General features: G+C 42.4%; 1 protein-coding gene across 2 annotated transcripts; it reads left to right on the top strand.

Moving 5' to 3' along the window:
* The first annotated feature begins 60 nt into the window (after positions 1–60).
* SLC35A3 (solute carrier family 35 member A3) lies at positions 61–26734 on the top strand. 2 transcript variants are annotated; one of them, XM_066623912.1, is made up of 8 exons: positions 61–87; positions 12294–12498; positions 13220–13374; positions 13466–13588; positions 16588–16759; positions 18321–18439; positions 21448–21581; positions 24469–26734. In XM_066623912.1, exons 2-8 carry the CDS (start codon positions 12312–12314, stop codon positions 24557–24559), a joined length of 981 nt encoding a protein of 326 aa, XP_066480009.1. In that variant the 5' UTR covers positions 61–87; positions 12294–12311; the 3' UTR covers positions 24560–26734. The 2 variants fall into 2 exon arrangements, with proteins under 2 accessions (XP_066480009.1, XP_066480008.1); XM_066623911.1 differs by having other exon boundaries at positions 82–302.

Genomic DNA, 26734 nt, shown 5'->3' with positions numbered 1-26734 from the left:
AGCTGCAGCTGCAGCCGGAGTCTTCTCGGGGCGGGACCGGCTGAGAGGCACCCGGAAGGGAAGAGCGCCTGGCTCCCAGCGCGGCAGGTGAGGATGGGAAGCGGAGCCCTGGGCGGGCTGAGCGGGGAGCGGAGGAGGCAGCCTCGCCGGGAAGGCGCGCGGGGCTGGGGCTGAGCCCTGTGCGGGACACTCAGTAGGAACCTTGAGGCAGCCGGTTCCTCTGAGCACGTGCAGAGCGCCTCACCGCCGAGTCTCTCCTCCCACCCCTTTGGGACTAGATCTTCCAAGTTGAGAGGCTCAAGGTAGGCAACAGGACCCCCCTTTGGATGCTAACGCTCTGGGATGGGGTATCTTTGGGGGAAAGAGGAAGGGGTTTGTCCTGGCGAGGAGCTCAGATGAGAAACTCAGAGCTAAGTTTGTTGTGGGGTTTCTAAGCCTGTGTGGGGAGAAGAGGAGGGCATTTGGGTCCAAGGTGTGCATCCCTTTCATTTCCACCTAGGCCAGGTAGCACAAAGCCTTGTGCACTGTTGTAGTGTGGATGGTGGCCTTTTATTAAAATAGTAATAAAATTACTATTTTATTATTCTATACAGTGAGTGCTTGAAACCCAGGAAAGCTGTGGACACATTCCCCGTTTGCAGTTTATTGCCTTCTGCGAGCAAACACAGCAAGCAATAGGAGGAATTGGGAATGCATGCCCATTATAAAAAAAAAAATCATTTTTAAATTATAAATTAATGTTGGTTCTTCTCTATTGCAAATCTGGACTGGGTGGCCCGGGAATGGAAGAAGAAAGCAAAGGGCAGTGGGTTTTGAGCCACAGCTTGAAGGAAGGAGTGTCAGCGGTGCAATGAATGGAAACTGTTTCCAGTCATAGCAAAAGACAGGGACAGCCCTAGAATTAAGCACTGTACTGTATGCCATTCAAATATTAGCTTGGTTGCACTGTATGTAGATACTGTTTTTTTATTTGTAAAAGTTATGGGGTTTGCCAATAGTGTGTTTGTGCATATAAGAGGGAGAAGCAAGCTTTGAATTGCAGTAAATGCCTAATTTGTACCACAGTTTGGAAGATGTTTTAGGCTGCTATGTGTAGTTTACCAGCTACTTATCTTGCATACAGAGAAGACAGCTTGTGAAGCCTCGTTGACTAATAAAGAGAAACCTGATCCTGTGAACCTTACTGTCAGAGTTTGGCATGAGAACTCCTAAGTCAATATCAAACTATTGTATAACTGGTTGAACAGTAACTGTTCATCAGCCAGGTTTTAAGATGAACTGCAGTGAGGTCCAGAATTTCCTGTACGACAGGATTTGCATTTGTTTTTTTCTTTTATTATTTGATCCCATAATAAGTCATCAAGTGATCTCTTTGTAATGTTTAGTACTTCTTATATTTTGGGGAGCTGGACTTGAACAGAGGTGGCACTGAAGATGTATGTGTCTGGCTAACAGACAAGGGTGATACCCTGGCTTGGCCAGGTCAGACCCCCTTACTGAGTCAGCCTTTGCACCTTTGGTACTAACTGCTATAGTGGTGGTGGGGGCTATGAGAGACCCAGTACTGGACTTTGTCCCAGGGCCCCCAGCAACCTGGCACCAGCACCGCTAACAGAATATTCTGATGCTCTAGTTCCTGGTAAATTACAAGTGTTCCAGTCTTACACTTGCCTTATATTGCCTTTGGGAGGGGGGAAGATTTTACTATACATTTACCTTGTAAAATAAATACATTTTTTGGAAACTGTTAAAAAGTAGTATTTTCTACATGGAAAAAGCTCTACTGGGCCTAGCAAAATCTCAGCTCCCTGCATTCAATCAGCCTTGGTCACACTGACTGCTTCCTTCATCCTCTCCTTCCCTTCCGTCCTCAGGAATCCCCCAATTTTCAATATTATCCAGTGTTGTTCAGCTGTTGTGTTCCCTTGTTGCCACACCAAGTGATCACTATTTAACTTTGGGTGCAATCCTAACCCCTTATGTCAGTGCTTTACAGCACTGATATAAGGGCAATGCTGCTCTGAGGTAAGAGAACAAACATTCCCTTACTTTGAGGACGCCTCTGTGAGCGACACTCAACTGCAGGATTCAGCACATGTCCCATTGGCATCCCTATGCCAGTGCTGGAAAGCACTGACATAAGGGGTTAGGATTGCTTCCTTATTGAGCTAACATTTCAAAGCTATTGGTTGCCACCAAGCAGCTTCTGTTTATTTTTGCCAATGTCTTCACAGTTGTGCTTGCTTCAAAGCCATGACCAAGTCCATTTGTAATTCAATGTTCATAACTTGAACGTCTGTATATTGGGGACCTTATGTAAACTGTTTATACAACCACGATAAGTTTTTTTCATATAACTACCTCCCCATCTCATCCAAAAGTAAATAATGTTAACCTGAAACATAGACTGCAGGTAGTTCCTGGGCAGATCAGTTTTCTCCATGAGATAGAGGAAAACCTCCATGTTATTTGACTGGTAGGTAAGAGTATTTACTGTGAGATATTTGTAGAAATCAAATAATAGCTAGGTGTATTGTTAAAGGTTGTCCAGATAGATCAGTAAATGATACTTGTGTTCATTTGCTAGTCCCTGATCCCCAGTGTCAAGCCGTATACTAAAGGTATGTAGTGGATTCTGTGCTCTATGATGACTTAATTATGCGCCAACTGTTTTTATTGTTAAAAACCCAACAATAGGGAAGGAGTGCTTGTATACTGCAAGGGCCCGATGGGGTTGCAGTGCCTTTCTTTGTGCCCATTGCACCCTTCCTTTTGGATCCATAGCAGTGAATGACAACCATTCCTTTGAGAAATGATACACTGAGAAGCAGCACAGAAGCTGAGGCTGAAGCTGTTCCCCCCCCCCCCCGGTGAAACCAGCAATAAGGAAACAAGTTTGTTTCTGTCTGTCTAAAACTGAGTTTTAAAAAACTTGATCAGACTGAGAAATGAAAAACCTCTGCTACCTTGTGGAAAAGTTATATTGAAACTTTTTTACAATTGTTTCAGTCTTGGTACAGGTATTTTGGGAAGGATGAAATTTCATTAAAATGTTTGTTTTCTGTTGAATCACTAGTTAAGGATTAAGAAGTAGAGCAGCATTTCCCAAACTTTTTAGTGTTGCGACCCACCTCATCCTCCATGGTGAGTTTTGGCCAATAAGTCCACAAGGCCTTATTAGGAGCTCCTGGAGGCCTCAGTGCAGCCTTGAGGTAAGGGAACAAACATGCTCTTACCTTGATGAGACCTCCATGACTATCCCCCCACCGCTGGATGCAGCGCACGCCCCTCTGGCCCAGCTGCATCAGCACTGTAATGTTGGATAGGATTGGGCCCTCAGATGTCAAATTGATATTGAAGGTCTTTAATCTTCCTGCTGGAGGAAACAGGTTTTTTTAAAAAGAGCACCACTGGAACAACAACCAGCCCTTTGATAAAACATTCAGTGTTTTATCAAAGGGCTGGTTGTTGTTCCAATAGAACATGTAGATTTTTGTTGCACAATTACTGACACGTCATATGCCTCAAATACAGTGTTAGGTGGCGTCTGCCTTTTTACAGTCATCTCGTAACTGTGGAACTGTTTCCATCCCAACAATGCATGCATTTTGAAGTTTAGCTTTGCTGAAAATGACTGCCAGAATGAGAAAGTGACATATAGCAAACTGAGGCAGCACAAAAATACCAACTTCTTCACCTGAGACTGTTTGGAAAGAAAATGAAATATTGGAGAAATTGATCAATTGATACCTGATCTTCTACCCCTTTGGCCACAAGGCTGATTGCAGGATGTTATGCTCTGAAATCAAGACAACCAAAGGAGAGAAGATTATACTTGAAGTTGGTAATCTTTAGTGTTTTTTAAAAATGATTTTCTAATACAGTACGTGCTTCTGTTTTTCTTGGGAATGGTTTTCTTGAAAAGCTGAACAGTGCTGAACGTGTTTATGGCATGCTGGGTGGTTGAACTCTTAATGGGAAAATGGGACCCTAAGGGGTTTGTGAAAAGACTTGGGCATGTTTAGTGACATTTCTGCCTTTTTTCTTTTGATCAGAAGACCTCTGTACTACTTCACAAACTTCCTTTAAAAGTTACCCTGTATGTGTGTGTGGTGGTGGTGTTTGAGAAATACAAGCCAAAGCCTGGATGGGCAGAATTAGTTATGTTCTTTACATCTCTCTGCTCCAGGCACAGAGCTGGGCTAAAATGGAAAATTCATTTTTATTGCATGTTAAGACTTCTGTGGTTTGGCATAAAGTGGAGAGGGATCTTGAAATGTAACTAAGAGCCTGACTACTGACAGAGGTCACCTGTGCTAGCTTAGTGGGTAAACCAGGTTAAACCTGGTTGCTGGTGGCTAAACCTGAGAGGAAGAGTAGCATAAGGCAGTGAGTGACATGGGTTGCAGCCACTGACCTGGGAGTGTTAGCCATTGCCCATTGTATGTCGATCACCCCATTTTGCAGGGAACCCACTTCTGTTGCTACTAGGGTGTTTGCATCCTGAACTATTGTGTCCTGGTCTAATACATCCTGGTCAGTTGTGTCCCTGGACATTCATGTCCAGTTTATTTGCAACCCACTACAACTGTGCAGAAGGCAACAAGGACACCAAAGAACGTGTTGGCTGGATGTAATCGAAGCAGACACTGGCCAAAATATAAAGCAATTGAAGGAAGCTGTACAAGAGCTGAAGTCATGGAGAGAACTGGCTCATGGAATCGAGGGTCAGGCACAACTGAATGGATAATTCAGTTTGATAACTGGGCAACAAACCCCATGTGATATATGCTAAGCCTCTTATCCCGGCCCTAACCCTTCCTTTGAACTTTAAAAATAAAGTATATCTTATATAACTATACATATATTGAGACACAAATGTCCAAGACACAAAAAACTGAGCACAAACGTCCAGGGAAGCCAATAACTGAGACACATTTGGCCAGGACACAGTTGGCCAGGTTACAATGGTCCTGTCACCACTTCCATTATGATATGCAGTAACATTATCTGTTTTTGTTTTCTTATGCTAGCTGTGGAAGTAAATGCATATGGCAAATGAAATTGAAATGTATTTGAGTCTGTTAGACCTTTCCGAACTGGACAACAGGGAAAAATGAAATTGTTTCAGTGGAAACTAGTGGGAGAGGAAGACTTGTCAGTCAAGCTGAAAATAAAAACATGCGGCAAATAATTGTTGCCTTCTCCTTTGAAAATACAGGTCGTGCCTCATTATCCACTGGGGTTCCATTTTGGAACCCCTAATGGATTTTTAAAAAATCAGTGGATACCAAATCAGTGGAAAAATAGCTTTGAAGACCCACTTCCAGGTTTCCTGCTCCTCTATTGTTGCCCCAGAATGCATTGGTATAGATGCTATACCGCATTCAACCACTAGATGGCTTGAATAATGGAATCCTGTGGAATGAAATTATAATTATTTAACAGCGCAAAGGTAGGAAATCGGCTTTTGGTGCTTTTTCCCCTCTTGTTACAAGGGTTTTAAAGGTGGGCCTCAGTACCAGTGGTGAGTCAAATCAGTGGATACCAAATCAGTGAATACTGAGGTTCTACCTGTATTTAAATTTACTGAAATCAGGCTCTGAATTTTCAGTTGCTTTCAATTTCTTTGCATAACTAATGTGACTATTCATATATTGTAGTTAGAGTTGGCATCTGAGGGAGATAGAAGCTGGTGTTACAAACGTCATTACTAGCGGGCTAGTGAAAAACCAGAAATGAAATTTGCTAGTGGATCATTAAGATTTACTCAGTATATTTTTTAAAAAACAGAGATGCAATATGATACATTTATGTTGTGGGATTAATTCCTCTGTTACATTGTTATGGTATAAAGCAAATATTTAATGGATACCAGTGTTAAAGTAGTTTTGGTTTGCAACACTGTACAAGATGGTCATATCATGCACGTACAATATTTGTTCACATTTCTTACCTTTCATTTTTAGGCATCTTTGGTATGGAGTTTGTGAAACAACACATTAGATATTTTCTTTTCAAAGATGGTTAAAAAGCAGGGTCATTATTCGATAACTTGACACAGAAGTAGTAAAACTTGTCATTCAGCAGAACTAGTTCTCCATTATGCCTCCGGCAAGGTGTTAACAAAGAATCAGTCAGCAATTCAGGAAGGAACACAAGCATGTAACCTTATGAGAAGTATAATTATTTCTGAAAGTCTTATATTTTAAGATTCTTGCTAAGAACAGTAGTAAAAGTGCATTGAGGACATTCAAATCTGGTTGTATGGGAATGCTCTAAGAACAGTTAAATATTTTCGTTTCACTGCCACGATGCATTCTGAGGCAAAATTTGAAATGCTAGTCAATGGAACATATGTCTCCTGAGTGAAATTAACCATTTTACACATTTTTATTTCATTTATTGTCAGTTCCATCTTGAAAGGCTTAGGATCTCTTACAAAATTGTAATGTCCTCTCTTTTCTTGCTTTATCTCATCCCTTTCTTTCCCTCCAGCTATACCTTCCAGTCATTTGACAGTTCTTTAAAAAAATTGCAACACACACACATTTCCAGCCAAGTGTCCTCATCCCATTCAAGCAAACAATTCCACACACAGTCCTCCATATGCAGCCCGTATAATCTCATTTCCAGCTTCTGTCCAAGCTAATCACTTTTCAACTGATCTTAAGTCAAGGCTGAGGCCATGTAGAGGTTTTCCTCACTCCTTATCCTCTAAATCAGAGGTCTTTTCGGCTGAAACTTCAGCTTGAAACTTTTCAAATATCTGGCAGTGTTGAGGGCCAAAAAAGAAATTGAATATAAAATTTATATAAATACATTAGAGATGGAATTTAGATAAATAAATGAATGAATGGGCTCAATTGTCCAGGGTTTCTCCAAGCACCAACACAGTTCAAAAGATAAAGCACACACTTAAATGGACCCCCATTCCCCCACCCCACAAGCACAACTCTGGTTGTGTTTGGTCAGCTGGGCGAGAGGCTCTCAGGGGATCAGAGGCTGGCCCTGGGCCGGATAGAGGCTCGCTGTGGGCCGCATCTGGCCCCTGGGCTGAGGTTTGGAGACCCCTGCTCTAAATGAAATTGAGAAGGAAGATGGAGACCAGGCGTTAACCCAGTCCCAAACTGTAGCAGCATCTAGAACAGGGGTGCTCACACTTTTTTGGCTCGAGAGCTACTTTGAAACCTAGCAAGGCCCGGAGATCTACCAGAGTTTTTTTTACAATGTTCGCGCCATCATAACATATAACATTTATGTGTACAATGTATGTTGGTGTACCTTGAGCCCCACTGAGTATAACAGGACTTACTCCTGAGTAGACATGCCTAGGATTAGGCTGTGAGGCTGCAATCCTAGCCACACTTACCTGGGAGTAAACCCCATTGAGTACAATGGGCCTTACTCCCGGCATTTCCTCCTAGAGGCACCTGAAGGGGGGGGTTGGCACTCCGCGATCTACTCATTTTGCCTCGCGATCTACCGGTAGATCGCGATCCACCTATTGAGCACCCCTGATCTAGAATAATGGTTTCTTGCTGCCTGAGGGGGGACATGATTGAGACATACAAAATTATGCAGGGGATGGACAGAGTGGATAGGGAGATGCTCTTTACACTCTCACATAATACCAGAACCAGGGGACATCCACTCAAATTGAGTGTTGGGCGGGTTAGGACAGACAAAAGAAAATATTTATTTACGCAGCGTGTGGTCGGTCTGTGGAACTCCTTGCCACAGGATGTGGTGCTGGCGTCTAGCCTAGACACCTTTAAAAGGGGATTGGACAAGTTTCTGAAGGAAAAATCCATTATGGGGTACAAGCCATGATGTGTATGCGCAACCTCCTGATTTTAGAAATGGGTTATGTCAGAATGCCAGATGCAAGGGAGGGCACCAGGATGAGTTCTCTTGTTATCAGGTGTGCTCCCTGGGGCATTTGGTGGGCCGCTGTGAGATACAGGAAGCTGGACTAGATGGGCCTATGGCCTGATCCAGTGGGGCTGTTCTTATGTTCTTAAAGATTGAGTGAATGTGAGTGAGAATGCAATGTTGTATTCATTGAATCATTAGGAATGACACATTTAACTTTTGTTTGCTAAATAGTATCCACAGAGAGGAGCTAGATTGAAATCACAGTTTGAGAGACGGGAGGCTTTTATCCTTGCCTCCCTTATTGTCCAGAGTCAGATGAGGCCCTCTCATGGTTGCTGTTTGCCCTAAGAGGAAAGTTCCCTTGAGTGCCATTTGGGAGCTCTCCTTCCAGGTCAAATGAGTTCAGGGTGGTGATGATCCAGATAAGGAACATGGTGGGACAAAAGGTTAACTTTCTCCCTTACTGCAATCTTGATCCAAACGGGACATTCCTAACAGTGGCTAAGGAAAATTAAGCACATCAACCCAATGGTGTGTTTAGTGTATGGTGTAGTTTGGTCCTCAGTCACAGACATAATGAAAGGATGTCTGAATGTAGCCTTCCCTCCTGTGACGGGTGCTGCTTCTGCTTTTGGGATTGTTATTCATCTGTCAACTGACCACCAGGTTGGAACAATACTACATCCACATTACTCTGGAAAATGCAAAATACAGCCATCATATTTCTCTGAAATAAATTACCGTATTTTTCGCTCTATAAGACGCACTTTTTCCGCCCCAAAAAGTGGGGGGGAAAGTGTGTGCGTCTTATGGAGCGAATACTGAAAAAACAAAAACAAAAAAACTCTGCCCTGGCCCCGCCCCCTACCCGCTCGCTCTGCTCTGCTTCCCCGGGCAGTCAGAGGCTGAGCTGGCGGGGGGGCTCCTGCATTCCCTCAGCGCCCGCCCGGACTGTGGCAGCACTGGAGGGAGCCCAAGCCCGCGTGTCTACTCAGAAGTAAGTCTCAGAATCAGTGGGGCTCACTCCCAGGAAAGCGTGGGTGGGGTGGCAGTCTCGCTGCCCAATCCTGTGCATGCCTACTCTGAAGTAAGTCCCATTAGAGTCAGGGGGGCTTACTCCCAGGAAAGCCTCTCTCCCCCCCCAAGCCTGGAGCATCACAGCCTCTCTTTCCCCCCACCCCAAGCCTGGAGCATCACATTCTCTCTCCCCCCAAAGCCTGGAGCATCACAGCTTCTCTCTTCTGCCCCCCAAAGCCTGGAGCATCCCAGCCTCTCTCTCTCCCCCCCCAAGCCTGGAGCATCCCAGCCTCTCTCTCTCCCCCCCCCCCAAGCCTGGAGCATCCCAGCTTCTCTCTCCCCCCCAAGCCTGGAGCATCACAGATTCTTGCTCCCCCCCCAAGCCTGGAGCATCACAGACTCTTCCCCCCCCAAGCCTGGAGCATCACAGCTTCTCTCTTTCCCGCCCCCCAAGCCTGGAGCATCACAGACTCTTGCTTCCCCCCTCCAAGCCTAGAGCATCACAGACTCTTCCCCCCCCCCCCAAGCCTAGAGCATCACAGCCTCTCTTTCCCCCCACCCCAAGCCTGGAGCATCACAACTTCTCTGCAACACAAACACTTTCCCCCCTCTCTCTCACACACAGGCTGCCCCTTCTCTTACACACACAGATGCTCTGCCCCCCCTCACTCACTCACTCACTTACACTCACTCACTTACACTCACACAGCAGGGGAGGGGCGCTTTCACTCACCTCATCAGCATCTGAATGTAAGCCCCCCCCCCATCACAAAGGAAAAACTGTCTCCTTGGTCAGAATGCCAGTGTTTGCTTATTGCACAAGCCCCAGGTAAATCACCATAAATCCAGAGGTTTGTTGTGTCTTGAGAATTCAAGTTGTGGTTGGACTTTCCACTTGTTCATTTGTATTGGAATCACGGAAGAACTGGCGAGGAGGTAGATGTGGTGTCAGCAGTGGCCCCTTTAAGGGTAAGGCCTGGGCATTCAGCAGAGTGTGCTGCACAGCTGCAGCCACTGGAAGGCAATAGGGCCCTCAGGGATATAAGGAGTACCTGAGGCAGAAAGGGTTTGTGGGTTTTGAAGGAGTGCAGGTTGGAGAGGAGACTGACTGGGTTTATTGAATTTGGAATCTGACTGTGGATTGTGATTGGACTTGGATACCCTGACGGATTTGACTAACCTACCTGGAACCTGACCTTGGACTGTAATTTGGCTTATTGGCTCTGGACTCTGATTTGGCAACTCTGATTGATGGGACTGATTTACTTGACATCTGTGGACTGGAACTGGACTCACTTTTGCTTGCTGCACTGGTGAGTTGCACAAGGGGGACTGATCAGCCTTAAGCGGGCACGAGGCCCAGTGGATTGGAATTTGGCAGAACATCATTGTAGCAGAAAGATAATGTGATCCCCTATTTGTGTGCACCTGCTTTTGTGAGCTTCATAAATTCTGACTCTAGCGATGATGAGTTCTTGGGGTTTCCAGAAAACTAGAGTACTCAAACCTTTAAGTCTCTCCATTGTTAATGACAGTGATAATGGTTCTTAATGCCACTGTTGACTGCTGTTCACTTTACATGGTTCAAATGTTGTTCTGTTCTAGTTTATTAAATATTTTATTACACTATTTGGTTCAGAATATTTTTTTTCCTGTTTTCCTCCTCTAAAAACTAGGTGCGTCTTATGGTCAGGTGCGTCTTATGGAGCGAAAAATACGGTACTGGGAATTAAGCATGGGGAGCCCTTCCTCTGTTGACATTTAATTACAGCAGCAATGTGTTGTTGGTTAATTAGAGAGGTCAGTTAATAAGGGAATGGGGGAAAGTGCTGCTGAATCACTGCCAAGAGGTTTTAAGTTTTTAGTTTAACTGTTTTTGTACAAATAAGTGTCATGTTTTTTAGAATGAGAATCTGTCAGGATCCACTGGAAATGATGTCATGACCAGGAGTGACATCATCAAGCAGGAAAATGTTCAACAATCCTAGGCTGCAATGCAACCCACATTTACCCGGGAGTAAGCCCCATTGACTATCATTGTTGAAAGCACATACATAGTAGCCTGTTAAAAGTACAGATCTGTAACATTTCCCCAAATGTAGTCACATACCATCAAGTCTAATAGATTAAAAATAAAATATTGAAATGAATGGGGACCCACCTGAAATTGGCTCGCCTCCCAGCTAGTGGGGCCCAATCCATAGTTTGAGAAATACTGTATTCCATTTTTTTTCCCCCACACAGAAGGGCATGCCTGCCATGATGCAGGGTGCATTTAGAGTGCATTCGTTAGGCTCAGATACCCAAAATCTTTAAGGTAAGGTTTGCTTCAAACATCTGGCAATGTTGCTCTGTTAGCATCTTTTATAGTGTACCACACACAAGGAATGTGCATGTTTGATTGGGTGGTTCAGATAAGTGGTGCTTTCACTTGGAATGGCAGTTAGGCTTACAGATTCAACTCCCATGGTCTGAGGCACTGAGGGGAAGCTTGGCCCTGTTCCTTTACACTATTTTTGTGAGGAGCCATACTTAGTGGCAGAGGGATTTGCCTGAAGAACAATGGATGAGGTTACCAGGATGAGGTCTCTTGTTATCTGGTGTGCTCCCTGGGGCATTTGGTGGGCCGCTGTGAGATACAGGAAACTGGACTAGATGGGCCTATGGCCTGGTCCAGTGCGGCTGTTCTTATGTTCTAATGGGAGTAATGTCCCAAGTTCAGTCGGGCAGATCTCTGGTAGCAGAGCTTGCATAAGCCTCTGCCTCAAACATTGGAGAATCAGTGCTAGATGGATTGGTCAGTACTCAGCCCAATAGACCAAATGTTTGAGTAAAAATGAGGCAAAATGGGAAAGGGTTGTATTAGGTGGCTCCTCCACTCCTGCCTTCCACTGTTCTTCTAAAAAGAAAAATCGCCCCCACCTCTGTTAAGCATTACAACAAATATTAAATGTTCTGTGCAGCTCTTTCCATTAGTATGGAGTGCCTGATTCTTCCTAACTACCAATAATTTATGGCTGCTATGTAATTAAAAGAAAACTTACCTTCATTAACTGTTTTCAGAAAGACAATTGTCTTTCTTCAGTTGTATTGGTTAACTTTAATCAATTAATTACCAATTAAACCTTAATCAACTAAAAGCAGTACAGCTGAATGAACAGCCCATAAATCACCTGGCAACAACAGAAGTGAGCAAGAAAATGGTACTGTCCCACTTGTTTCAGTACTACCACTACAAACAATTTGTTCTGTGTTCATTTCAAGTTTGTTGGTTCATTGCACCTTGTTTTCAGAGATTTCTCAGTGCTGAGAGCTCTTCCTAAACAGGCTGCAATATGTCCCTTGACAAATCCCTGTTTTTACATTTTAATTTGTTTCTCCCCTTTTTCTGCGTTTAGGAAAGTGAAAGTCAAGCTATGTCTACCAACTTAAAATACCTTTCCTTAGGGATATTGGTCTTCCAGACAACTAGTTTGGTCTTGACTATGCGCTACTCTCGAACACTAAAAGAAGAAGGACCTCGCTATTTATCTTCAACTGCAGTAGTAATTGCTGAACTCTTGAAGATTATGGCCTGCGTTTTGTTGGTTTACAAAGACAGCAGTAGGTATCTTTTTTAAATTAACTTTGAATTAATCAGTTTTAAAATTTTGCATGTAAAACAGCAATACAAAGACCAGCAGAGAATCAGTGACTACATAAATGCTAACTGAAAGCCTTGTGTAACTGTTAGATCTCTCAAGGACACACCAGATTTTCCACCCTCCCTGTTTTAAATGTGTGTCTGCAGGAATTATTGCCAATACCGATATACAGATATTGTATTTTGAACAAAGTGGGAACACAACTCAGGATTGAAAGATGTGTGAGGAACAACAGGCACTTAGCTAAAGACCTACTCCTCAGTTTTGTGGCAGAAATTACCCTTGCTAAAGATACAGACTGTTTAGATGCTGTAATATCTACTGTATATAACATTTACTCAGATAGGTTCAGGAAATTGCACCAGGGATTTTCCCTGTTCCTATTTCCCCACTGCATTTCTCCATTTTCCCCCTCCCAAAATCTGCTCTTGTGGGTTAAGGACCCTCAAGAAAGACAAGGAGTTGGAGTTGGGGACTGCAGAAAGAGGATGAAATCCCTGGAAGGATGGGATGGAGAAGATCCCTTGTGCTAACTCTGCTGTTCATGCCTAATTGTGGATGGAACCTATCCAGTTTAAAGTAAAGATTTTTAGTAGGAATCTGTTATAAATTAATGGATCACATCTGACCTGTCTGTTTTTAAACTTTCACGAGTCTTATCATTTTCTGTCTTTTCACAGAGTGTAATTTTCGTGCTCTGAACAGGGTGTTACATGATGAAATCCTTAACAAACCAATGGAGACACTGAAGCTTGCCATTCCATCTGGGATTTACACGCTACAGAATAACCTCCTGTATGTTGCCTTGTCAAATTTAGATGCAGCCACTTACCAGGTATCTTGCATCTTAGAATGTCTGTAGAATTTTGCAGATAAATAATGAGTGTTGATGATGATTTTAGTAATCTTGATTTTTGTCTTTTTAGGTCACGTATCAGTTGAAAATTCTTACCACAGCGTTATTTTCCGTGTCCATGCTCAGTAAGAAATTGGGTGTATATCAATGGCTTTCATTAGTGATTTTGATGACCGGAGTTGCATTGGTACAGGTGAGCATTCACATCAATATGTGGAAAACTGTATTAATATTCAGGATATCAATTGTTTTACTAATGGATTCATGGTTAGATTTTTATTATATGCAATAAAATAATGCAGTACCATAAACCAGTCAGTCTCTAACAATGACTCCTTCAAACCATTCAACATTTCTCCAGGCAGAATCTGTAGCTTGGCAAAATGTTCAGCTTTGACACAGTATTATATCTAAAATAAGCCTGGATGCCTTTATCGTAGCAGAACATATAGATCTACTTGATTTGTTATACTCAGTTCCAACTTGGATTTGGACAAGCCATTTTTTTAATGCATATGTTGGAAAAACCTGTATCCACCCCTGAATATATTTGGTGAAAGCTCAATAAGAAAACAGAATTTCAAACACAAGTGTTCCAATGACAGATGGCTCTTTTGAACACAAAATATTCCTTCTTTGATCTCTGCTTGTGGCTCATCAGAATATGTTACCCAAGGGTACAATAGACTTCTGTTAATTTTTTAACATTTGTCTAGAACAGGGGTATCCAAACTTTTTGGCCGGAGGGCCACATCAAATATCTGGCACGGTGTAGAGGGCCAGAAAAAAGATTTAAATATAAAATGTATATAAATAAATTAGAGATGGAACTTAGATGAGTGAATAAATGAATGAAAGGGCTCATTCGTTCAACCTCTCTGGCCCTTAGAACACCCTCCAGATGCAACCAGAGCACAGCTCCAATCATGTTTGGCCAAGTGGGCCAGAGGCTTTCAGGGGACAAGAGGCTGGCCACAGCCCAGACAGAGACTTGCCGCCGGCCGCATTTGGCCCCCGGGCTGGGGTTTGGAGACCCCTGGTCTAGAAGACAGGCACTGCAAAGCATTTTAGGATGAATTTTATCTTCTGAGGCACTATCCAGTAACTTTCTTTTGGAAGGTAGAGAATGAATAAATAAATATGGCTTTGAATACATCCTGCATTTTCATGTACAGTCATGCACAGCTTAATGACAGGGATGTAGACTGGCATCTCTGCCATCAAGAAGGGCTTGATATTATGCAAAGCCTCCGGAGGTGAGCAGATCTCCCCTCGGTTTCGAGAGCTTGGGGGTTGCGACCTCCTGACCAGCGGCGACCGTCACATATGCAACTTGTCATTGACCACAAAGTTGTTACAGTGAGCACACTTATAAACTGTTCTGAGACAAGGGCCAAATCACTGCACTTGTTGCTTGAGGGCTGCACTTGCTACAAAATATTATATTCCTTAGCACTGAAAAATAACTTGAGGCTCAATTCTATCCAGATTTTCAGCACTGATGCACCCTTGCTAACAGGGCATATGCTGCATCCTGCAGTGGGGAGGTAGTCATGGAGGCCTCCTCAAGGTAAGGGACTGTTTGTTCCCTTAGGGCTGTATTGCAGCTGCATCAGTGCTGGAAAGTTGGATAGGACTGGCCCCAAGACTGCAATCCTATCCACACATACCTGGGATTAAGCCCCATTGACTACAATAAGATTTACTTCTGAGTAGATATGGATAGGATTGGGCTCTTACACTTCTGGTGTCTAGTAGAGACCTGGCATTTTGCAGAATTTCTTCAACTTTCACAGATGTTGGAGTGATGGTGACTGCACTGATCCAAATGAATAAGCATTTAGGGTTTTCCTCTCCCTTCTTTAAAGTAAGCAAAGGTGTCACTGCTTGGATAGCAGGAATGTTCAATGGAAAAAATTTAGTAAAACTATCCTTTAAAAAAAATCTTCCTTGTTGAGGATGATTATAGGATCTCGCCTCTGGGGAACTACTGTGTCCTACGTAACAAGGTGCATATGACCCATTCTGTGACAAAGTTTGATCTTGTTCGCAGTCCATACAGCAGCCAGAGAGACTCAGACAGTACCCTTCCTACTTAATGGATCAGTTTTTTTCACTCACTGACAAATTGCATGCTCCTTAAGTAGCTTGCAGCTGCTTCATTCAGGAAACAGATGCACTTATTAGGACAGCTTCAGCTTTGTCTGCTGATTGGTATAAAGCAAGGGTGTCCAAACTTTTTGGAAGGAGGGCCACATCATCTCTCTGACACTGTGCCAGGGGCCGGCGGGGGGGAGTTAATTTACATTTCAAATTTGAATTAATTTACATAAATGAATACATTAGAGATGGAACATATGAATGAATGAAGGTCTTGCAATAGCTCATTGCCTATTAAAGGCCATGCACAAAGCAGGGCCAGCCTTTCCTTTGCTGCCGCTGCTGCATCACAGACATAAAACGGCAAGCAGTGGAGGGAACCCTCATCCCACAGCTCACAGGAGAGGCCGAACAGTTGGCCGTCACACTGAGAGTCGTTGTGTCGGGCCAGCATGGGCTCCAGCAAGTCTCTGGAGGGCCAGAGCTCATTGGAGACTGGGTACTCCCAGCGGGCCAAATTGGGAGTCTTCAGGGCTGGGGTTTGGGCACCCCTGGTATAAAGTGTGGTGGGACTGAGCGCTCAGTTGTAGTTGGACAGAAAATACTGGTGTTTGAATAAACCAGTGTTTATCAAACTGTGGTTCGGGACCCACTAGGTGGGTCATGAGCCAATTTCAGGTGGGTCCCCATTCATTTCAATATTTTATTTTTAATATATTAGACTTGATTCTACCATGGTATGTGACTGCATTGGGGGAAATTCTAGATGCCTATACTTTTAACAAGCTACGATGTATATTCTTTTAACAATGATAGTCAATGGGACTTACTCCTGGGTAAGTGTGGGTCGTATTGCAGCCTAGGTTTGTTAAAAATTTTCCTGCTTGATGATTTCACATCCGGTCATGACATTATTTCCAGTGGGTCCTGACAGATTCTCATTCTAAAAAGTGGGTCCTGGTGCTAAATGTGTGAGAACCACTGGAATAAAAACCTTCTCACTTTAACATCATCTTTGCATCCTGTTAATATTACTTGGCAACATGCATATACCTTTCTAATATATACATCCATTTTTCTTGTTTCCTGCAGTGGCCATCAGATTCACAAGCGGCTGCAACGAAAGAACTTTCGGCAGGATCACAGTTTGTGGGCCTTATGGCAGTTCTTATAGCCTGCTTTTCAAGTGGATTTGCTGGAGTGTATTTTGAGAAAATTTTGAAAGAAACAAAACAATCAGTATGGATTAGGAACATTCAGCTAGGTAAGGCCCATTTACAGAGAAACTCAGATCAGAGTTCTGAATCTACATCAACATATAATTGGAGTACCTCAGCATGTTATCTGTGATTGTTTTAGAAGCATATACTGAATTTGCCATTAACTTTCCTAACAGGAACTCCAGGAGTTGTATCCTGTATCCTGTTCAGAATGCAATTGTTGAATTGTTTCTTGTTTTATTTGATTTGTGATTGCAACTACTGGGTGCTAGATAATATGGCTGAGTTCCAAAGCACGTACAACTAGTTCCATTTGCCCAAGGTTTTGGCCTGGTTTTTTTGCGCAGCATTCTCCCCTTTCCAAAACTATGACATCTCTTTTGAAAATGAAGGGACTTCTAAACAGTGACTAAGAGAGAGAAGACTATTATTTTAAAGAACTAAAAAGTCAAGCATACCTCATCTAATCTATCTCCTTGGATCCCAGCCTGTGTGTTACACCATAACTGAATTAATTTTAACTATTTCCAGCTGTAGGGTGATGGAGGGCAAGATAGGTGCAATTCCTATCAGTTATTGTCCCACCTCCTTGCTTCCCATTTCAACTTTTTTTAGTGGGTAAACTGGCAACAAACTGGGAAAAGTTAATTTTTTTATGACCACCATCAAAAACTAGAGAGCCCTGAAAGAAGGGGCCTTGGGAAAATGTCTCTTCCAGAATAGCAGGGAGCCCAAAATCTGAGGAGTCCCCCTAAAATCAAACAGTTGTGGAATGTGATAGGCTTTCCGCTCAATCCTAGGCATGTCTACTTAGAAGTAAACCTCACTGAGTTTAGTGGGACTTGCTCACTGATTAGTGTGTGTAGGATTTCAGCACATGACAACTTCCTGTCTCCTGAGTGAATAGAGACCTGTAAGGTGAAAATGTAAAAAGGCATGCAGGTTATTTAAAAGTCAGTATGTTGTATTGGAACAACAGATAGGAAATTGCTGGGATAAAACAAGACACATATCTTACAAAAGGCAAAAGTGGTCAAGGAAGTTTAAAGCCAAGAGGAAAATAGAATAAACCCTGACATGACGAACTGGGTGCAAGCCTTTCCCTATTTACTCATGCCCCAGAAGATTTCACTTTGGGTAGAAAAGGAACCCAGAACAGATCTTGGGGAGGATCCCCAAAGGATCCCTCCAAGCAGATTGTGGGGAGGTAGAGGTCTGTTCCTTCAGATATTCAGGGTTTTTAGGGTGCAATCCAATCAACACTTACCTTGGAGTAAGCCTGGTTTGCACAGTGGGAATAAGCATGCAGAAGATTGAACTTCATAATTCATAATAAGCACCTTGAACTGATCTCTGTAGGAAACAGGCAACCAGTACAGTTTGGCCAACACAATATATCCCTGCAGCTAACTCCTGTCAGTAAATGGGCTGCTGCATTTTGTTGTAGAAGCAACTTGAGGCTGTCTTCAGTAGTAGTTCCACACTGAGCACATTCCTGTATTGATTACTGTAAGTTATTAGCATGTGTTCACATATATCTGATTATGTGAGAATTTCTTCTTTTAGCTACTTATTTCACTGCCTTGCAAAACTTGTGTCTTTCAGGATTTTTTGGTGGCATATTTGGATTGATGGGTGTATATATTTATGATGGAGAACTTGTATCAAAGAATGGATTTTTTCAGGGTTACAACAAGCTCACCTGGATAGTTGTCATTCTGCAGGTAATGACAAATTGACTGAGTTTATTCTGCCACAGAACGAGAGTGCCAGTTTTCTGAAGAAACAGTTGGTTATTAATTAATGAAAGCACAGCATGAGAAAGATAACTTTTAACCTTTCATCCCACTGTGGTCCCATTCCAGATTGTCCCCTGGGGCTACTCTTTGCCTCAAAAAGGAGGCAAATAGCAGGTGGTCACTGGGAGAAGACTGAAGCAAAGGGCAACCCTCCACATTGCTGTCCTGATTCATGGAAAGAGGGGATCCAGTTGCTGTTTAGCTAAGAAACAAGCATGTCAGCCTTAAGCACATACTTTATATTTTGATTTATGTAGTTTGATCCTAAGAGTGATAGTTGGGGAAGTCATTTTCCATCTGTGCTTTGAACTTGCTATGAGGCCTCAGGCCAGCTGCAATTTCTCAGCCTCTGCTGCCATCTGCAGTGATAATACTGACCAGAGCTTTACTAAGGATTTCAAAAATAAGGTATGTGAAGTGCTTTTTAACTACTCTGTTAACTAAAGCACAATTTAAAAAAACTACATTGTAGTCATGGTGATGATTACTCTACCTGCCTAACATAAGAAAATAACATAATGCCTCTAATGCAATAGCTTTGAATCATTACGGGAAGTGGATATTTTCAGTCATGCTTACCAGTGCAAAGCAGGCAACAGAGGCTGAATTACCAGAACTACCTTCTCAAAGCTGATGGTTTAAGCCAGGAGTGTCCAAAGTTTTTGGCAGGAGGGCCACATCAGCTCTCTGACACGATGTCGGGGGCCAGGGAAAAAAAGAATTAATTTACATTTAAAATTTGAATAAATTTACATAAGTTTACATAAATGAATATATTAAAGATGAACTTATATGAATGAATGAAGGTCTTATAATAGCTCAAGGTCTATAAAAGGCCTTACACAAAGCAAGGCTGGCCTTTCCTTTGCTACCGCAACTGCATCACAGACGTGAAACAGCAAGCAGTGGAGGGAGCCCCCATCCCACAGTTCACGCAAGAGGTCAAACAGTCGCCCTCATGTTGAGAGCATTTGTGTCGGGCCAGTGAGGGCTCCAACAAATCTCCGGAGGGCCAGAGGCTCATTGGAGACTGGGGGCTCCCTGAGGGCTGCATTGAGAGGCCTTGAGGGCTGCAAGTGGCCCCAGGGCCGGGGTTTGGGCACCCCTTTTTTAAGCAGAAGTTGTCATTGCAGATTGAGCCTTGGTATCCATGAGGATTCCGTTCCCAGAGCTCACATGGATGGCAAAAATCGTGTTAGCATAACATAAGAAGAGCCCCACTGGATCAGGCCAAAGGCCTATCTAGTCAGGCTTCCCGTATCTCACAGTGGCCCACGAAATGCTTCAGGGAACACACAAGACAACAGACATAACCTGCATCCTGGTGCCCTCCCCTGCATCTGACAATCAGAGGCAGCCTACCTCTACCTTGCACATACCTACCATGACTTGTAACCCATGATGAACTTTTCCTCCAGAAATTTGGCCAATCCTCTCTTAAAGGCATCTAGACAAGTTGCCATCACTACTTCCTGTGGCACAGACTTCCACAGACTAATTACATGCTGGATAAAGAAATATTTTCTTTTGTATGTTGCATTAAAGCAAATTCATGCAAAAAACAATGTCCCTTTGCTCAGCGATTTAAAAACAGCCTTGCTGACCTTTGTAATGCATCAGGAAGAAAATCAGTCTCTCTACAGGCTCTTAGAAATGACCCATCCCTTCACGCATCCTCTTCCTTCACCGGGAGTCATCTGCAGCTCAGGAAAAGAATGGAGGAGGTGATAATCACTTCCACTTAGCATTCTTTCATGTGCTCAGTGGGAAGGGAGAGGTCCCTTGCCCTGGAGTGAAGGTGATCTAAGTGTCTGGAGAGAATGATTGATGGATTGTCTGCCAGCTGCCTTCTTCCACTTTAACAAGGTTATTGTTAAACAGCTTTTTTTCTTTAGTTGAAAGGGCCCATCTCATCAGCTGAGATAAAATTCGTGGTGAACCATGGGCGGGTGAAAATCCATGGATAATTACCTGTATTAATGCTTTTATATAGCATTTATATAGCACTTTATGAGGTGCAAAGTGGTTCACTAGTATTATCTGAAAGTTTTCCTTGCAACAGCCTTGTAAGGTGCATCTTGTCCCCACATTGCAGCTGAGGCTGTGGGTTGGCTAAGGCCACCTAGTTCATCACGGAAACAAGATTTGCTACTCAGAGCCCAATCCTGAGCTCACACTGCTGGTATTCTACCAGCAGTGAGTGTCACAAACATGCCGTAAAGCATGTTCGCAGCCCTTGGCGCTGGCCCAGTGCCAGTGCTAGCTTAGCACATGCTGCCACTGGGCTAGCACCTGTGGATCACTGTGCAACACCACTTGGTGGTCATGTGGACTGCCGGGTTATGGAGAGGTGAGTGGAGGGGTGGGGGGAGGAGGCGTGCCGGGGAGGGAGCGGGGCAGGAGAGGCGAACCACAAGCGCAACATGGAGGCTTTCGATTCTATGGCATCCCAAGGGTTGCCACAGAATCAAGTAGCCCCATTGTGGGGCTGCTTGCCTTACCTGGAGGAAGGAGACGAAAGTCCCATTTTGCCAAGGCTGCCCGATTAGTGCTTGGGGTGCCGCGGCAGCCATTTTTGGTGCCGCAGCATCCCCATGCTCTGGGCAGCATAGGATTGGGCTGCCTATCTCTTAACCACTACACTATACCAGCTGAAGTTTATGTGAAGCCTGATCTAGAAACTGGAGCAAGTTAAATGTCCATTTTTGGGGGGTTGCGAGACAGTCACCAGTGTGTTTTTCAGCTGGTACTAGGTTACCCCAAACTTTAGCCATTAAATAGGTGTGAGGGCCTGATCCTTGCAAGGATGTTCCATTACCCTTTTCAGCTTTTTTTAGTTTTGTTTTTTTTAAGGAGATGCAAGGAAAAAATCAGCAGGTAGTAATTTGATCCATTTAATTAGGTGACATTCTTACTATGTAATATTTTGTCAGGCACTTGGAGGTCTTGTGATTGCTGCTGTTATAAAATATGCAGACAACATTTTAAAAGGATTTGCGACGTCTTTGTCTATTATATTGTCGACATTAATCTCATACTTCTGGCTGCAAGATTTTGTCCCTACAAGGTAAGAGTGGCTAATAGAAGTAATTTAAGAATGTATGTGCTTGGCGTGGGCATAGATGAAATGTAATTAACTCATTTTGTTAATGTTTAGGTAAGTTTGTAATCTAAATGCTTTATGGTAGACAATGTGTCTTTGTGTTACATCAACTTGAATTTTTCACTGTAGAAAACAAAGCACAGCTTCTCAGTGTTAATTCATCAGAACTTGCAAAATTTATACTAGCGTGCCATCAGAGCCAGCTGAAGATCTCCTGGTGCTTTTAATTACATGGTGACATGCCGAATGCTATTCCCTTTCTGGTGATGTGCCAGCCTCTGCCCACTTCCTGGATTGGAAAAGGAAGATGGGGTGAAGTAGAATAGAAAGGGGGGAGAGGAGAAAGGTGGCCTGGAGCATCTGACTTTACCCTGTTGTCCTCTTCCTTTCCCAGTCCAGGGATTAGAAGGAAGAACAGTGGAGGTGAGTGAGTGAAGAGAGGTGGACAACCCCCACCAATCTGCGGTTCAATGCAACTGCCTCCCTCAGCTTCATGAATGTGTTCCAGCTGCTTGGACCACTGTTTCACCTTTTGCCTCCTTCATGCTGTGCAACTTAATGTTTGACTCGGTTGCATTGCTTTTTCTTCTCGAAACTGTTCTATTACCTCAAAATAGAGGGCATTTCTAAAAATACAAAACTGCAGGTCCAACCTTGTTATACACTGATTTTTATAAATGGATTTGACTCAACACGGATGGTCACTGCAAATGAGAAGGAATGTGCTGATCCCTGGAGAAGGAGGAAAAATTCATCCCTTTAAAATCACAGTTTAAAAAACTGCTTTTCTTACTGTTGTAGAGAGACAGTCATGCAAGCAATCATTCCAGTGTTCAGCTGAGCCAGGCAAAGGCAAGGGCTCCTTTGCATTTCTAATTGCTGATTGCCTCTCTACAACAGTAAGAAAAGCTGTTTTTAAACCACAATTGTACTGTTTAATTTTTTTAAACTGCTTTTGTTTAACACGTTTTATGGTATCAGCAGGGAGTCCCAGAATCAAATCCCTGCAGTTGTCGGAGCACAATCTTATTCCATTAGGAGCAACGGTGGGGCAAGAAATCTAGAAGTGGGTCTTTAAACCTATTTTTTCCACTGTTTTCTTATCCACTGATTTTTTTTTTAATCCACTAGGGGTTCTGGAACCCCTGTGGATAACAAGGGACAACCTGCACACTGTATAACCATAGTTAGTGGGAAAGTTAGCGGGAATTGGAAACCGCTTAGCCCAAAGCCCAAAAGATTAATGAGTCTGAGTGCGCCATCTTCTCTAGCTGCCTCTAATCATGCATCCAGGAATTTATGCTCTGCCTGTTGGTAGCAGATGCTGACCTGAATGGGTTTTTTAAATCATTTTTACATCATTTAGCACTGAATTTATTTTTTTATCACTTCTTAGCCCTCCATCTCAAAGTTGTCTTAGCCACCCCTTTCTTTTCTGTCTCTTCTACTTTTTGTTAGCAGGCAATGTTGGGCCTGTTAATTTTGAGAAGCTAAATGCAATGTTTGGTGTAGACAAGTGTGAATATGGGGAGATTTTTCCAAACTTAGGTCCAAACTCATTCTTCAGTTATTAGAAGTCATAACTAATATGTATAGTTTATGTATATACCAATTATGAATTGCCAGTTTCTGTGCAAACAGAAGTTAAATGCTTCCCCTTAGCGAAAGTAATTGGTTTGGAGTTTGAAAAACGCTTTAAAATACTTTTAAAGCATATTTCTGAAAACTTATGAAGATTGAAAGTTTTTCAAACTGGCAATTCATAACTGGTATATACGTACATAAACTAATGTTGACTCCTAGTAACGGAAGAATGAGTTTGGACCTCAGTTTGTTTGCTGCCTATGATGTGACATTGCCTTCAGATATTAACAGGTTTAATGTGTAGTACAGTCTCTAGCAGGCTGAGTAAAATTTTAACAACTTACCCTCAGAATGTGAGTCATCAAACACATCAATCTTTATTGGATGTGTCTCTGTAAACACTATAGTGAATGTTTCTCTTATATTTGAAATCTATTGATTAAACGTGTCAGTTAATATTTTGAGGTACGCAGTTTTATTTGTATCTTCATTGCTCACATATTTTGACAGGATATATCAGAAATACTGAAAACAACCAGTGTGTTTGACTACAAGCTGAAAGACAATGTTTTCTCTCATCTTAGAACTGTCAATTTTTGAGTCTGGGGCTCATTTCACCATTTATTTTTACTACACACACTGGTTTTTTTTTAGCTTGAGCTAGTTCCTTTCACACAGCTAGGAGGGAGAAGGTGTGAAGAGGAGAAAAGAAGTTCCTGTTCAGTCCTCTCTAGTGCAGCATTGTGACTTGATTTGGACTTTAACCACCAATGAGCTGAGAATGCTATTGGGCAAAAGCACCAATTCAATTAGCATATATCGTTCATTAAGGATATATGTGTGTCATTAAGAAGTGTCTATACTTAAGTTATTGTTCTCATTTCTTTGCAGGTATCTGCAGATAGTCTTGGCTTTCATTGGTAGATTAGTTCCACGGCTATGGGGTTGGAAAACTTAGGGCCCAATCCTAACCAACTTTTCAGCCTCAATGCAGCCAAGAAGTAAGGGAACAAACATTCCTTACTTTGAGGAGGCCCCATGACTGTCCCTCCTGCCACAGAATACAGCTCATGCTCCATTGGCATAGCTGCATCAGCGCTGGAAAGCTGAATAGAATTGGGCCCTTAAGCATTTAAATAGAAAAGGGAATTATGGGGTAATGGGAAAAGCAAAGCTAATGAAAGTTGTGGTCTTAAAGCACAAAACATACACAGGTTTTCATTATTGCCAGGTTTTCATTATTGCCTCTCTTTCTTGTTTCGTGTAGTATTTTTTTCCTTGGAGCCATTCTCGTAATAGCAGCTACATTCCTATACGGTTATGATCCAAAACCTGCAGGGAATCCTACTAAAGCATAGCAGACTCTTCCATGCCAACCTGTTTTGCCAAGACTGTCCGTTAAGGATCTCAAATGAACTTGATCAAGCACTGGAAAGGAAGAGTTTACACTGTACCTGAAGAATGACAACATGCTAAATTAGGTTTATGGGAAACAAAGGAGTTAGAGATGGAAAACACTATTTACCTCTGGCAAGGAAGGAAGGCCGAGAGCAAAACTTGAAGGGAACACATTTCTTCTAGTACCTGCAATTAGAACTGCTTCCAGCTTGAACACTTGAGGTTAAATCAGAATGGTTTACTGTTTCTGACTGCTACAGAAATGTCCTATGTACTCTTCTTGCAAGAGCACATGACATTTTTTTGAATTGTATCTGTTTTTGCAAATTATCTCTGTAAGTATTTTTTTTAACTTGCTGTATATCTGTAAGTATCAAATCAAGTTGAAATAAGCCCTAGTTCTTCCGTGATAGTTCTGATGAGGTATTCCTATTTAAAATCCTGTGACGTATGATTGAAAGGCATTATCATTTCCAGATTTTTTATATTTTATATGGAAAGCTGAATGAATAAATGCAAAGTAGTGTTGTATAATATATCTATACACATTTCTTACAATAGTGAGATACTTTCTTGATAAGGTCTGTGAGACAAAACCTAATATTTTTATCATTTGTGGATCCACAAATCAGAAGTGTTGTATGTGTATAAGCATATATGCACAAGTGTATAGCGAGAGAAATCTGGTCACCAACCATTCCCATTCATTTCTGGGAATACGAGAGAGAGCCTACTGAAATGAATGACGATTGCACAGCTGCCAGGCCTAATGGTTTGCTTTCACATTTGGTAATGGTACAGTGCCATTATTGATATTAGGTGCATTTGTTCAGAGGGCACTATTTTTTTTCTTGATAAGTAAAAATCTTTTTTGTAATTTACAGTACATGTAATTGTTTAAATTTTAATTTGAAAATATTTTTTTAATTGTATTTTTTAAATTAACCATGAAATGTTTAAAGGTGTTGTTATAGCTCCTTTTGGAGCCATGGTGGTATATCATGTATATACTGTACTATATTACAGAGCTTTAAACAAAAAAAAATTACTTGTAAGACTCACGTAACCAAGAGTGGTTCTATAATGTCTTGAAATATCATTGATAGAATACATGCTAATTATATTAACTAAGAAATGAAGAATAGTTTATTGTGCAATAAACAGGCGGGTGTAATACTTCCCATTGTAAGTGGGAGACATTGCCGCAGGGCCCAGGAGAACTCTTTACCTCCTTGATGCACATGAAACTCAAAGTAACTGCTGAGCCAGGTTATTATGCTCTCATTCCAGGTAGTTGTCTGAGGTCATGGAGGCAGGTTCCACTTAGCCCTATGGTAATTACTGTATTCACACATGGCTATAGTTCAGTAGGGATTATGCCCATTGTATCAAAAATACATCAACTTCCCCTTTTTTTAAATGACACAGAAAGGCTCCATAGGTTATGCCCAAGCTATAAACTACAGGATGTAAATGAACCCCACCATGGATAGAGCTACAGCTTCATGGTGGTGATTATTAAGGTTGCCAAGCTGGAAAAAACCCTGCGATTGTGAGAATTGTTGCCGGGAAGCTGCAGCTGTGTCCATGGCGAGTTTGTTGACTTTTTCAGTTCTCTATGCAAACGTGTTCTTCGAACAGTTGGTCCATACCAGATAGAACCTCTTTTTGTAACAAGCAGTTCAGCCGAGTTGTGTGGGGCAAATCTGTTAAACTGCGTACACTAACATATCGAGAAAAGGGAAAGTCTAGACTACACCGTGCACAGAAATCTGCTTAACAAGCTGTGGCCCTACTCTTTCCCTGGCATATGCTGCCATGGAGCCCTTAAAAAAATAAATAGAAGTCTGTAAGAGTATCCTTGAGACTCTCAAGGCTAAAATTTTGGAGGTTCCTAGCAAAAAACCATGAGTTAGACTGGTTTACAAGTAGCCTAAGGTGTAGTGTCAATTTGCTCCAAAGATCTTATGTTCTGCAAACATAATTTAATAATTGCATTAATCAAAGACTTGTTTCAGTTAAACCTTCTAAGAAAAGTGTTTACTTGGTGTGCAGCAATGTCACTGCTCATTTTTATTAAAGTGAGGAATTAAATGAAATTTTGATGATCACTTGCCTGCAGCATCTTCAGTGAT

The sequence above is a fragment of the Tiliqua scincoides genome, chromosome 4, assembly GCF_035046505.1.
Source record: "Tiliqua scincoides isolate rTilSci1 chromosome 4, rTilSci1.hap2, whole genome shotgun sequence".
NCBI lineage: Eukaryota > Metazoa > Chordata > Lepidosauria > Squamata > Scincidae > Tiliqua > Tiliqua scincoides.
This window is presented reverse-complemented; position numbering and strand designations above follow the sequence as displayed.